Source organism: Acytostelium subglobosum (assembly GCF_000787575.1).
Source record: "Acytostelium subglobosum LB1 DNA, scaffold: scaffold4, whole genome shotgun sequence".
Taxonomy (NCBI): domain Eukaryota; phylum Evosea; class Eumycetozoa; order Acytosteliales; family Acytosteliaceae; genus Acytostelium; species Acytostelium subglobosum.
In genome coordinates, this window is record NW_012236528.1 from 450,973 (window position 1) to 464,802 (window position 13,830).

At 44.3% G+C, this 13,830-nt stretch overlaps 4 protein-coding genes across 4 annotated transcripts; 2 read left to right on the plus strand and 2 right to left on the minus strand.

Moving 5' to 3' along the window:
* Positions 1 to 142: 142 nt before the first annotated feature.
* On the minus strand, positions 143 to 3,600 carry SAMD00019534_023440 (hypothetical protein; the record flags this gene model as incomplete). The annotated part of the gene is made up of 3 exons (XM_012901642.1): positions 143 to 1,831; positions 1,900 to 2,049; positions 2,080 to 3,600. Coding segments are annotated over 3 exons (3,360 nt in total), but the record flags the coding sequence as incomplete, so codon positions are not given.
* A 1,368-nt stretch (positions 3,601 to 4,968) lies between these two features.
* On the plus strand, positions 4,969 to 7,152 carry SAMD00019534_023450 (hypothetical protein; the record flags this gene model as incomplete). The annotated part of the gene is made up of 5 exons (XM_012901643.1): positions 4,969 to 5,593; positions 5,659 to 6,368; positions 6,451 to 6,600; positions 6,677 to 6,842; positions 6,905 to 7,152. 5 exons carry the CDS (start codon positions 4,969 to 4,971, stop codon positions 7,150 to 7,152), a joined length of 1,899 nt encoding a protein of 632 aa, XP_012757097.1.
* Positions 7,153 to 7,257: 105 nt separating this feature from the next.
* On the minus strand, positions 7,258 to 9,164 carry SAMD00019534_023460 (hypothetical protein; the record flags this gene model as incomplete). Its single annotated transcript, XM_012901644.1, has 3 exons — positions 7,258 to 7,993; positions 8,057 to 9,068; positions 9,149 to 9,164. 3 exons carry the CDS (start codon positions 9,162 to 9,164, stop codon positions 7,258 to 7,260), a joined length of 1,764 nt encoding a protein of 587 aa, XP_012757098.1.
* Positions 9,165 to 10,217: 1,053 nt separating this feature from the next.
* Positions 10,218 to 13,747, plus strand: SAMD00019534_023470 (hypothetical protein; the record flags this gene model as incomplete). Its single annotated transcript, XM_012901645.1, has 6 exons — positions 10,218 to 10,372; positions 10,436 to 11,028; positions 11,091 to 11,363; positions 11,421 to 11,597; positions 11,670 to 11,798; positions 11,856 to 13,747. 6 exons carry the CDS (start codon positions 10,218 to 10,220, stop codon positions 13,745 to 13,747), a joined length of 3,219 nt encoding a protein of 1,072 aa, XP_012757099.1.
* Between the last annotated feature and the right edge of the window lie 83 nt (positions 13,748 to 13,830).

Genomic DNA, 13,830 nt, shown 5'->3' on the forward strand with positions numbered 1-13,830 from the left:
AAAAAAAAAAAAAAAAAAAAAACAAAGGGGATTTGAGGTCCAAAAACAAAAATTACTCGTTTTATCGGGTAAAATTTTGGGGGTTTTTAATTTTTATTTTATTGTATTCATTCACGTATATTTATATAAACTACTACTTATTTTATTTACTTGTCCACTCCCATATTTTGATGGAACCATCGTAGCTTGTGGAGATTAATTGATTATTCCTAACAAATAGTGATCGAATGCCAAGTGAAGATGCCTTTTGCTGGGTATGGACGCAGTCCAAGCTGTCCAAATCCCACACCTTGATCGAATTGTCCTCACTGCCAGAGTACATCAGACGGTCGTTGCTGATGTGACAAGTGTACACGCTGCTCCAGTGACCCTTGAGCGTCTCGACGCAATGGAAGTCGGTTAGATCCCAGATCTTGATGACGTTGTCCTTGGACGTGGAGAACAGGTGGCCGCCGTACACCTGGAGACTGAGCACCCAGTCCTCGTGGCCCTGCATTGTGAACAGACACGTGTAGGTCTCGGTGTCCCACACGTAGATCATCTGGTCGTTGCCTCCACTGAATAGGTAGCGTCCGGCCAGCGCCAGACACTTGATATACTTGGTGTGTCCTTCCAGTGACTTGATCTCGCGGAATGTAGCCAGGTCCCAAACCTTGATCGTCTTGTCGTAGCTACAGCTGAACAAGTGTCTCTGGTTAGCCCTGATGCAGCTGACCTCGCCCGAGTGTCCGTTCAGGGTCTCAACTGGTCGCGATGGGTTCTTGAGTGAGTGGACCTTGATGGTTTGATCGGGTGACGATGTGAAAATGTACTGATCATTGGAGTGGATCGATGAGATGACCTTGCGGTGTGCATTGATCGTGTGTAGACAGCTCCAGTTGTTCTCATTGTCAAACACTCGCAGCACTCCATCGCCATAGCCCACACACAGGTACCTGTCAGTGTCGTGCATGTGTGAACTGTTGATCACCTCTCTGAACGACTGCAACGTGTTGATACACTTGAGCTCCTTTCGCGACATGTCCAGCTTGGCCAGCTGGTTGGCGCCGATCTTGCTGTGTGACTTGTATGGCGAGGCGGCCATCAGCTCCTCGACAATGTCGGGCATGACCATCGTGCCTCGCAGTTGATTCTTGGCGCTGGACGATGTGGATCCTCCCAGCTTGACGTCCAGTCCGAGCAGCGCGCACACGGCATTGCACTTGTGCGTAGTGATGAACTTGTTGATGCCGGTCTTGCCCAGGTTGCCCAGGCCAAAGCCCTTGCCGTCACTGGTGTGTATCTGTGGGTCGGTGTAGACATCGTCCACACCCTGGATGTCGATGATGATCATCTGCTTCTCGGAGCGCTCGTAGGTGAAGTGAGAGAAGGCCTGTGGCGTGGAGCGGTTGTTGAGCACGGCGCCATAGTTGGAGTTGTTCTTCTTGAACTCACCCACCAGCAGTGGCTCGATAGAGCACAGCACTGGGCCATTGCGATCGGTCAACTCCACCACCCATGACATGAGGAACTCGATCTTCTTGGGCGGGTTCTTCTGGTTGAATCTGTGGCCCCAGTCTCTGCACACGAGCTGCATGCGGCACTCGTCAAAGTAGAGCTCACGGCGTGTCTGTTGTTCGGCCTCCTTCTTGTAGAGCTTCAGCACGAACTTTGTGCCGGCACTTAGTTGCATGGCCGCCTCGCTCTGTGTGGACGTCGAGATCGAGTCCAACGTTGGGAATGAATGATTGGCGGCCAGAGGTGGTATATCGTTGGAGAACACTCCCATCGACATAGTATGGTAGGCCTGGCGCAGTGCGCCCTCTGCGAAATACTTCTTCTCAACCTTTAACTGTGATTGATTGTGAGTTAGTGAGTGAGCACGTGATTGATTGTGATTGGATTGATCATTGCGCTTACCTTGATGGCCAGACGAATCCACTTCTCGGTCATCGGATCATACTCCCAGAGTACGCCTGTCTCGCTCTCACCATTGGTGAGGTCCATGGATTGAGGACGTGCGACGCTCGAGGTCGATGATGAGGAATTAGCACCAGCAACGGATGGTGACTGCTGTGGACGATCGGTTGAGACCGCTGCTGACTGCTGCAGAGGCGATTGCAGTGATGCTGACGATCGCTTGGACAGCTGTGGCGAGAACCTTGAGTTGGACGGCGATGACACACCCTCCTCGCGCAACAATCTCTCTACTTGCTCATTGCCGTCGGCAATGTCCTTCTCCAACTTCTTCTGGCTGGCCTCGAGACGCGCCAGCATGTCCTGCATCCTCAGTCGCTCATGCTCGCGCTCACGCTCCTTGTCCAACACCTCGCTGTGTCTCTGTACGGTGGCCTGCACTACCTGGATATGTGCAACGTCCTTCTTGATGTCGTCTTCGAGCTGCTTGAGCTTGCTGCCTAGTTGCTTGTCGAGCTGGGCCTGCTTGTCGACCAACTCGGTGTGGTGTGTCTTGAACTTGCGCTGAAGCTCGGTCAGCTCACCCTTGGTGTCCTTCACATCGTTCTGCACGGCCGCCTCGCTCTTGGCCAGGCGATCATTGAACTGTTGCTCTATCTTCTTGATCTCGTCCAATACCTCGGTCTTGTTGAACTGGCTGACATTGTTGTTGGGCGAGGCGGATGTTATGGGCAGGGACACGGAAGAGCGGGAGGGCGTTGCCGAGAGGTTTCCACTACTGCTGCCACCCTCCAGCTTTACCTTGCGAAGGTCGGCCGTGAGCTCGCCACACTGGTGCTCGAGCGTCTTCACTCTGTCCATGACGGCGCCAATCTTGGAGTCGACGGCCACCTGGCTATGGTCCATTCTCTTCTTCTCCTTCTCCTCGATCCTCTTAACAATGGTCGACTCAATGCCCTCGGAGCGCTGTGCCAGCGTCTCCTCGATCGTGACCATCATCACCTTGCTCTCGACCTTGGACGCCATGTCCAGCTCGACCTTGTCGACGCGGGCGCTCGCTTTCTCCACCTTGCGCTCAAGCTTTGACGCCGAATCGTCGGTCAACTCGGCCATCTCCTTCTTGATCGTCTGGTGCAGGGAGGCCAGCTGGGCCTCCATGTGCTGTCTGAGCGCGGCGTCCGTCGACGACGACTCATCGGACGACTGCAGTTGCTGTCTGTTGGCAATCTGGTGCGTGACCAGTCGCTTGGCCAGCTGCTGCTGCTGGCTCTCCACGCGCTTGATGCCCTCGTCCAGCTTGACCTGCATCTGCGTGCCGAACGTGTCCATGTGGTTCTTGACGACCTTCATCGTGCGGTCCATCTGGTCCTCCATCTGCTGCGTGAAGTGGGCCATCAGCTGCGTGTGCAGGTCGAACTGGTGGTCAAACTTCTCGACCACCAGCTGCAAGTGCATCTGTGAGTCGTCGCGGATGTGGTTCTCATACTCGTTGCGCGTGTTCAAGTAGCCTGGACAGCCAAACTTCTTGTACGGGCATTGACGGGGGGCGAACCCTGGCGAGCCTGGTGGTTGTCCCGCCACATTGTGTTGCTGTTGTTGTTGTTGTTGTTGGGGAGTCGCAGGAGTACCCAATGTACTACTCTTTTTCTTTGTCAAGAATGACATTGAATCCTCGCCTGCAGGTAGTCTATATACACGTTGAATATAATCTGGATTATCAAGGTTGTTATACTTCTGATCAATGTGTTCTTCCTCCTCTTGTACTTCTTGTTCTTGTACTTGTGTTTGTACTTGATCGACTTCCTTCTCCTTCTCCTTCTCCTTCTCCTTCTCCTTCTCTTGTTGTTGTTGAGTTTGAGTTTGAGGTTGGGGCTGTGATTGTAGTTGACGTCTAAGTTGATAGTATTTGAATAATAGTATTACAACAATTGAAAGTAGTATAGAGTATATAATATTACTAGTCATGTATGTGTAAGGTAATGATAATGATAAAAGGAAGGACTAGTTCCCAAAGGCAAAGGTATGAGTTGGATTGATTGATTGATTGATGAGATGCGATGCGATGAGGTGCGATGCGAATACGATTCGATGATTATTAGATGATCTGATCGAGGTTGTTGCTGCAGTTGTTTGTTAGTTTGTTCGAAGGATAAGTCAGTCTTGCTTTGTTGTTAGGTGTTGACAACACAACCCCCTTCCTTTTCATGATGGTTACGCGCTCTTTTACAAAGGCGATCTCACGATCGATGTCCAAGACCCTGCAAAGGGGTGTCTTTTTGCACTCCTTTTCAAAAACAGAGCTGATGACGATGTTTAATTTGGGCAAGAGGGGGAAACGAAAGGTGAGTGATCACTATTATAACAAGAATGACTTGTCATAATATAATTGGTTTAGTTTATCTTTAAGTTTGATTGGGGGAGAATGAGGAGTACCTTGGAATCTCGGAAGTAGTGCGATACCGAGCAAATACATGAAAGGAACGGTAAGGACTTGCCGTTACCATGTTGTTCCAATCCCTCTGAATAAATTAGTTTAATCAATAATGTCTTGAACGTGTCAAGACAGAAAGAGATTAAGCTTTCTAGAACAGATACTACACATGATCAAAGCAAAATGCTTTGAGAAGTGATTTGCTAGGTTGCGCAACAGTGACTTTTATCAATTACCTCTCATTCATAAATTATGGTGAACTTACACTATTGTTGAAGTTTCAACACTCTAGAACTTTCAATCAATGGTCTCAAGAATGCTTGGATATTGGTTGGTTCATTGTTATCTAGATATCACTTCATTATACATATTATGTATATGAGATAGTAGTTGTTATATTATCTGTATCTGTACATGTATTGAATCCAAAGTAATAAAGGAATGAATACTTTTCAAAAGGGGTACCCTTTGTTTGACACTTGCTCATGCAAAGTTGTTCAAAGTCAACTTCAAACACACACTCATTCATTCTCTCATTCATTCACACTCATTCATACTCATTCATTCAAATACAGGTACTTGTATTACTTGTCAACAGGTAGATAGTTGTACTAGTATAGTATAGTATTGTGAAGTACTAAATGGATACTACATCAACTACACCAACAATGACATCGACAACGACCATCTCTGAAGATAATGTGATGACAACAATCGTTGAAGGTGGCACAATGAGTGTACATGCTATACCACCTACTACTACAACAGTTGCAGCCACTGTAATAATACAACAACATCAACAACAACAACTACAACAGCAGACGATAGATAATCATGCAACAACTGTAGTAGACCAGTTTATAAAGTTACAATCTCAACCAGGAGGTGTCGAACAATGGTTGAGTACTCTTGATAAACAACAGTTGTCAACAACAGATGGATGTGGAAGGACATTGTTGTATGTGGCCACTTCAGAACAGAATTATGATGCAGTGCGTCAGCTGATCAAACAGGGAGCAGACGTCAACCAATCGGTCAGATTGTATAACATTGGAACGCAGGTGGTCTCGTCCAACACACCATTCTCATTGCTCAACTACACATATCCCGCGTCGGAGGAGACCGTGCTGCATCTCGCGTCGCGCAATGGAGACCATCAGATGCTCACACTGCTCGTCGAGAGCGGTGCCAACAAGGAGGCGCAGGACAGTCTGCGCAGGACACCCTACGTCCTTGCCGCCGCCAATGGAAGAACAGAGTGTTCAAGTATGTTGTCGCACACATAGACCATGTCATTCATGTCTAACACATCCTTCGATCGATAAATATAGGACTGCTGATACTGTCTGGCGTAAACGTCAATGCTGTGGACTGCTATAACAAGACTGCACTACACTTGGCCATCGATCAGAATCACGAGGATATCTCGACGACGATCACGAGGAATGGAGGTGATCTCTCTGTGCGCTATCATTACAACCCGCATGCCAAGGCAAACATGCTGAGCAACGACATTGAGACAGGACAGGGAAAAGAGCACGAGATTGAGATCATCGAGAAGCTGGACCGCTACGGCCACATCACCGACCAGAACCAGGTACAGACCAAGAAGGACAGTGAGCGCGAGGCTCGGCTCATCGAGCTGGAGCTATCCCGCGCGCAGAAATGGTGGAAGATGATGCGTTCGTGGACGCCCGGCAAGAAGCGTCCGTCCAAGGTGGCGGAGCGCTCAATCAAGGGCATCCCAGACAGAGTGCGTGGACAGGCCTGGCGACTGCTATCCAATTCAGACATCAACAAACTGGCGCAGCCCAATCTGTACGGCCAACTGCTCGACCAGCCTTCCGCATCAGAGCTGGTCATTGACCTGGATGTCAACCGTGCAAGCAGGAACTACATCTACTTCCGCGAGCGATATGGTCACGGACAAGTGGCCCTCTTCAACGTCCTCAAAGTCTATTCCAACTTTGATCAAGAGATTGGATACACACAGGGCATGAGCTCAATCGCTGCTCTTCTTGTTATGTACATGCCAGAGACTGTAAGTTGGCAATGGTCCACGGTGTTGATTGCCCTGGCATGGTAGTGTCGCACTCAATAACTGACCCTCAACCAATCATTAGGATGCATTCTGGACATTTGAACGATTGATGAATGGTGAGAGATACAACATGAGACATCTGTTTGTCACTGGTTTGATCAAGTTACATCAGATGATATATGTGTTCGACAAGCTGCTAGCCAAGAAGATGCCATCTCTTTCCAAACACTTTGTAAGGGCGTCAATCAATCAATCAATCATGGTGATCACTTGTACTGACTGACTGTTGTACTCTCATCATCACTCAGACTCGTATTAATCTAGGATCAGTACTATTCGCGACCAAATGGTTCATAATTGGATACCTGGATACATTGCCGTTCTATCTGATATTGCGTACATGGGACCTGATATTTAGCGAAGGTTATAATATAGTCTATGCAGTGGCCATCACTCTACTTAGACACTTTGAAGGTATGACCAAATATCCACGCTCAATCAATCAATCACTCAACTAACTAATCAATCAAACTTAGGTCAACTGGTTGGCAAACCATTTGAAGAATGTTTCCAGGTGTTCCAGCAACTCGAGAGACTGGAAATGGATCAGGATGAATTTGTAGCATCAGTGATGAAGAATGTAATAAGCAACAAGAAGATTGAGAAGTTGGAGAGGGAGTATCAGGCAAGCCAGAACGTTCCACCACCATCATCGCGCATCGCCGCTGGCGGCGCTGGAGACAAAAAGTCAAGGAGGTCAATGAGGTTCGCGAGTAGGAAGTAGCCCTCCACGTAACAATAACTAAAGAGCGATAGAAGAGAGCGATAATCACTTATATATTATATATACATATATGTACTTTATTCTATCTATATATCAATCAATCGATCAGTACCTTGATGACGATGATGATGATGACGGTGCCTGGCTCTCACAGGCATCGTATCTCCTCTTTAGCACATCGGCAAATGACCTTGTGTTCTTTGGGCCCGCCAGGAACTTTAGCACTGGTGAGCTGGTCTCGGCGTAGCAGAATGATGGCTCGTCCTTGTAGTCGCGAATATCTGGCTTTGGCTCAACATCCTCGGCCTCTACATCATCATCACTCTTGTTCTTTGCAGGGAATATGATGTCCTTGAGCTGATGATAGTCATCGACCAACTTTTGATCATTGTGCACTGAACACAGGAAGCTGTTGTAGCTGCCCTGACCACAGACGATGCATTGCCTCTCCTGGATGCATTGGGCGAGCGTGCGATCGATGTGGATCTCGCGAGCCTTGAGCACACTGCTTGCACCAAACATCTTGTTCTGTCCCTGCTTGTGACGCAGCTGGTTCAGGAAGTTAACCTTGCGATTCAAGTCGTCCTTGTTGTCCTCAGTATGCAGGCTTTTGATCTTGATGGCTTCATTGACGTTGGGATCGACTGCTGTCGATCTGTGCTTGATAAAGTGCTTGGGCACGAGGTCCACCATTGTCATGTAGAAGTTAAAAGTGTTGTCCAACAGTCCAAACGCTGGCTGCTCATCAATGAACTTCTGGGCAGCAGACTTGGCCAATGTTATAAAGTGTTGTGGTGGCAGTTTGAACATGTTATGGTGATTGTACTCTTCCTCTGTCATACTATATGATTGTTAGTTAGTGATTGGAATTATTCCAGTTTGATTGATTGAGTGGGATACATACCCAAAGAGATGTGGAGTCCACTTCCTGATCATGTAAAAGTTCTTGGGAACTATCCTGTAATGGCCAGAGGCAAGGGACAGTGGGTCGTGGTAGGTCTGACCCTCCTCCCAACTGTTTGAAACGGTGTAGTGCTCTGGTGGACTTGATACATAGGTCTGGGGAACGATCTCCACAAGGGAGTACTGAGTGAATCCAAACTTTGCACGTATGGTTGTTGACACCTGATCGAGTTGGTCCATTCCAATCAGATCAGATTGGAACAAGAACTCCTTTGTCCTATAATACAATACAACTCCATCGATTTGACCTTTATACATCACGTACGAGTCTCTGACCTTGTGTGGATATGTGATCTCCTTCTTCTCGGCACTCTTTCCAGTCAACTTGTCCTGAATCACCTTTGATGTTGTCGATGGCTTGACAGTTGTTGTAGATGGAGTCCTAACAGGTGGGATGTATGTATCATCATAATCATCATCCGCTACAACAGCGGTTGTATAAGTAGTGGCCACCACCTGGTCATGGTTGTAATTGTATGAAGTGATTGGTTGTTGCTCAACCTGGACATCTGGCACCACGGCAAAGGTATATTGATCCTTTTCCACTGGGACCTCATGACTGGTATAGTTATAATTATAATTGTACTCTTGTGTTGTTGGTTGTGGTGGTTGGTAATAACTTATATCTGGTACATCTTGTGTTTGATTGTATTGGTATGATGATGTGCTGTCAGTGTTGTACGAGTTGTTGTAAGTGTTGTATGAGTTGTTGTAAGTGCTGTTGGAGTTGTAATCATATGATGATGAGGATGATGTGTTATAAGAGTTGTTGTCATAGTTATATTGATTGAGTGTATTGTCATCTTTGGTTGATATAGTCTCTTGTGAGTTTGTTGGAACAAAACTATCGAATCGATCACCTAATAGTTCACGCTTCCTACTAATAAACTCATACTCTGTAATGAATCCAGAGCTATAAATATCTTTCAATTTGTTATATTGCTCAGTCAATTCTATCAAATATATTATAATAATTATTAGTATTATTATCAATCAAACTTGTGAATATAAATATTATTATTATATTACATACCAGTATCGTCTGTCATCATTGTATCTGTTTCTATATATCTATATCTTTAGCTATCTATAATTTTATCTTTATGTATCTGTATGAATGTAATATATATATATATATGTTTGATTATGAATAATATATATATTAATGTTTGTTGAAGTTATGCTTATGCAGAAATGACATGGAAGGTTTGTTAATGACTCACTCCATAAATAGAAATAATTTGATTGATCTCAGAATCAATCGGTACAAGCCCAGGGTTGTTTGTCAAAAATAATCAGGAAACACTGCTGAATTTGATCATGAACCCAAACCAACCAACACCAAAAATCATGAGGGACTGGGTGAATTGGACGAAACTGTGTTGAAACTGATTCAACGAACTCACTTGGAGATGAGACACTCAATGTTCACTCAGTTGTAAACATTATCTCAATACAATAACTTCCGTACCCACTTGATTTATCATATGTATCCATTACGAAGTCTCCAACCAATTAGAGCTATATTTCACAACATAACATTCTCCTACAAATAATATACTGATGAAGGTCTTCTTAAACCTAAGGCTTGGTCGGTAAGCATAACGACCTAGGTCGTTCATTTATACTTTTGTCGGTAGATAAATGTTACAATGTTTGTAGACGCAATGATAACCGAACCGGAACTTTTCGGGAGTTAATGATCACAGCGTGAGTGTGTGGGATGTTTGATTGTTCGACCGATCGTGTGTGTGTGAGCTGGCATTGGCAAAAGGGGGCAGGTGACTAATCTTCCGATCTCAATGGCACCTCCACGAATAAATATCTATTTACATCAATCGCGAAGGGGGCAATAACTTATGTTGTTGTTAACAACAAGGTAGAAGAAATCAAGACAATGAGTGTGTATGTTTAAAACAACTTAAACTGCCCAATCAGCAAACAACACTGAGTCCATGGTCGATGGTCCAAGGTCCACATCCATCAATCCGTCATCCTCTCATTCATTCAACCAATCAATCAACTTTTCACATCCATTCTACAAATAACTTAAACAATAAATAAATATGTATAAACTATTTACAAGTAGGACACTCTTGGTCATGGTGATGGTGATCATGACATCATCGATGATAGAAATTGGAGTTGGCGAGGTAGTGGTAACCAAAGACAACCCTGACAATGGTCACACCTATGTGCTATACAATGCCAACGAGTCATGGCATACTGCCTACAACGATGCAATATTACAAGGATAGTATGTATCTCTCTCACTTCTTCAATCGTAATTGGAATGATTCACTAACCATCATAAATATAGTTATCTCACTACTATTACAACATTCAGTGAGTATAACTTCATTATTACGGAGTTATTCAACTTGCAACCAGGATACTATGCATGGATTGGTGGTAACACAACATCCATAAGTGGTCAGGATGTAAGGACAGTGTATCAATGGGCCAATGGACCAGAGTTTGGTATACCCATCTACGACTTTGACAAGTCACGTTGTCTTGGATTCTGTAACTTTAACATTGATCAGCCTGATCACAACAAACAAAACAATCTCTATTTCTGGAACAACCTGGCATGGGATGATCACGCCGATGGTGCATCAGTGAATGGATACATAATGGAGAAGGGTGGTGAAGATGATCCTGTAATTTATCCATTCGATATGCAACCAAGTGTTCTGACCATTGGCAATCTGGACAAAACGCTATGGAACACATCCAATGTCAGTGTAACCTTTACCAACAGTTTGGCCGAGCGTCCCTCCTTTGACTGTCCTATTCTCTCCTGGTCTCCATCACAAATTACTTGCCAAACTCAATTCACCGTCGGGGAGTATGACATCACAGTCACAGATGGCACTCAATCATTCATCCATAAGAAGTTTCATCCAAATTGTAAGACATCCTCGATCAACAACCAATCCATCATTTAACTAACAATGACATCAAAAATATAGTACCATTTATAACAACTATTTATCCTGGATTCGATGTCAACTCTACGATGACAATCAATGGACAGAACTTTGGTGATAACATTACACTTATAGAGGCTGTCATAGTTTCTGAGTTCAACATTGAGTGTATCCCAATTCAATATCTTGTCATTGACCGATCATTCACATGTCGTATGACTGATTCCTTTGACAAACAATCATCATACAGATATGCCCAAATCTCCATCACAGTCGGTGGAGTACCAATGAACAATATTGGTAGATTTGGAGTTTGTAAGTATCTTCTGTCCATCCAATCTAATCAATCACTAACATATCAATCTCCACCAGATGATAGCTCTACCAATGGAATGTTAGTATTCACGGGCTCAACATATCCCAACGTATTCAACTTTAGTGTTGAGGGTTATGAGACTTACCTTTATGCTCCTTTGATCAAGGAATCAATCGATCTCATTCACATCATGGTCAAGAATAGTATTTACTATCCTACAATCCAATTGAATAGTAAGTTAACTATTTATAAATAACTCCAGGTTGGTAACAACTATATTCTAACTTGAGTTCCTATCGATCCAGGTGCCTATTATTTCCGTGATGGTCCACTCAAAGGTCAAAAAATCATCGATAGTAATGGACCCAACAATGCTATATTCAGCAACACCTCTATCATATTTGACTCCTCAGTATCATTCTATATGTCAGATGGTAAATATAATCAATCAATCAATCAACCAACAAAATACTAACATATTATAACTTTAGAGAATATGACCATTTACCTTGATACAAGCACTGGAACATTGAGATCTGGATATGATGTAGCTGAATATAGTGTTGGATTCATCAACTTGACAAAACCAGATCCAGTATTCCTCAACTCATCACATACTCAATTACCAACATCAGGTGGTCAGCTTGTTCTCCAAGTGGATAACATACAACTGTTGAGTAGTAGTTATATGTTGATGAAGGAGGGCGGCATCCAGGTGGACTGCTCAATCATACCAATCATAGAGAACTCATCATTGGTGATCAATGTACACAGTGGATATGGATCATCAAAGCCACTCATTCTGGCAATCAATGGACAGACGACCACACAATCAACCACAACCAACAACGCCAACTACTTGTCATTCAAACCTCCAACCTTGAGTTCCGTCAACATCACTTCGACAACATTGTTCACTGATGGTGTCGGAATGATTACATTGTTTGGTGATCAATTCGGTCGAGTGCCAGAGATAATCAAACTCAACATTGTTAATGATCAAGGTGTCATTGTGAAGACGATATCATCACCATCACAGTTGTCATTCATCCAAGATCATCGTATTATCCAGTTGCAATATCCCTCCCAATCTGGTCACGGATCAAACAATATCTCCATAACAGTTGATGATCAGACTTCCAACATTATCAAGTTCACTCCACCACCAACCATCACAATCCAATCATCAACATCATATGAATATCAAACACCCGGTACCATCACCATCAAGGGTACACTACTATATCAGCCATTGAGGGTGGTGACCATTGGTGGTGCGTCATGTGCCAATGCCACTCTTCTGGATTCAGAGAGAATCACATGTCAGTATGATGGATCCGCGCCGCCACAGTCCAACAGTCTGGGTTTGCCCATCACAGTCCAATGTGGTCAATCAATAACAACTGCCTACAAATATGTATATGTCAACAACTCACAATGTGGACCACAACCTTATTGCTCTGGCAATGGACATTGTGAAGATGGATCATGTTTCTGTTCGGATGGATTCAGTGGTAGTCTGTGCGAGCATGATAACACAGTACCAAGCAATCATACACCATCTATCAACACTGGCAATAGTACAATTGATAACTTCTCAGTCTTCTTTACACATATCAGAGAGATTGATGGTGCGTCTGGCAACCCAGAGATCACATACCCCGTGTCCAGTGTCATTTGGAACGTCACCCGAAACACATCATCAACCTTGGAGACTATTGGAATGATTCCAGATGTGTCTGGATTCAAGATCAATGTCACTTCAATCATCTTTGAGGCGGACACCAACTATACATTCGCCGGCCAGGTGTTGTTCATGCAGAGGAACAGCTTCAAGTACCAGATTGAGATGGAGGGTTGGCCTTTCAGGAGCAAGAACAACTACCTTCAGTTGGTGTATGAGCTCCAGAATCCCAAGGACACCAAGTGCTCTCAATCTCAGAGCACATACAATGATGCCAACAATCTACTTTGGATCCAGATCAAGTTTGCAAATCAATTATTCCTGGTCAAGTTCTCGAGCAGGATGTTGGTGGACAATCGAATCACAGCCAGCCAAGCAAAGATACTTGGAAATGATGATACTATATTCCAACAACCATACTACAAGGATTTGGGTGACTCATCCAGGTTGTTGGTGGCGATGGTGATGCCATACTTTGGACAGACGACAATCGATCCAAACTTCTCTTTACTTATTGATAAGTCGGCTCAAGGTGATTCAGACTCTTGTGGATCATCATTTAAATGGTGGTGGATAGTCGTGGCGGCAGGATGCACAATAGTACTTGCGGCCATTGTTTGTGGTATCATATATCATAACAAGAAGAAACGCGACTTCAGGAAGAGGACAAGTATGTCACTATCTAAACTCAATAATTAATTGTTTCAATATTATAATTGTTGTTATTAATTTGTTTGATTTGATTGATTAATTAATTCTTATTTTTGTTTGTTTACCATGGT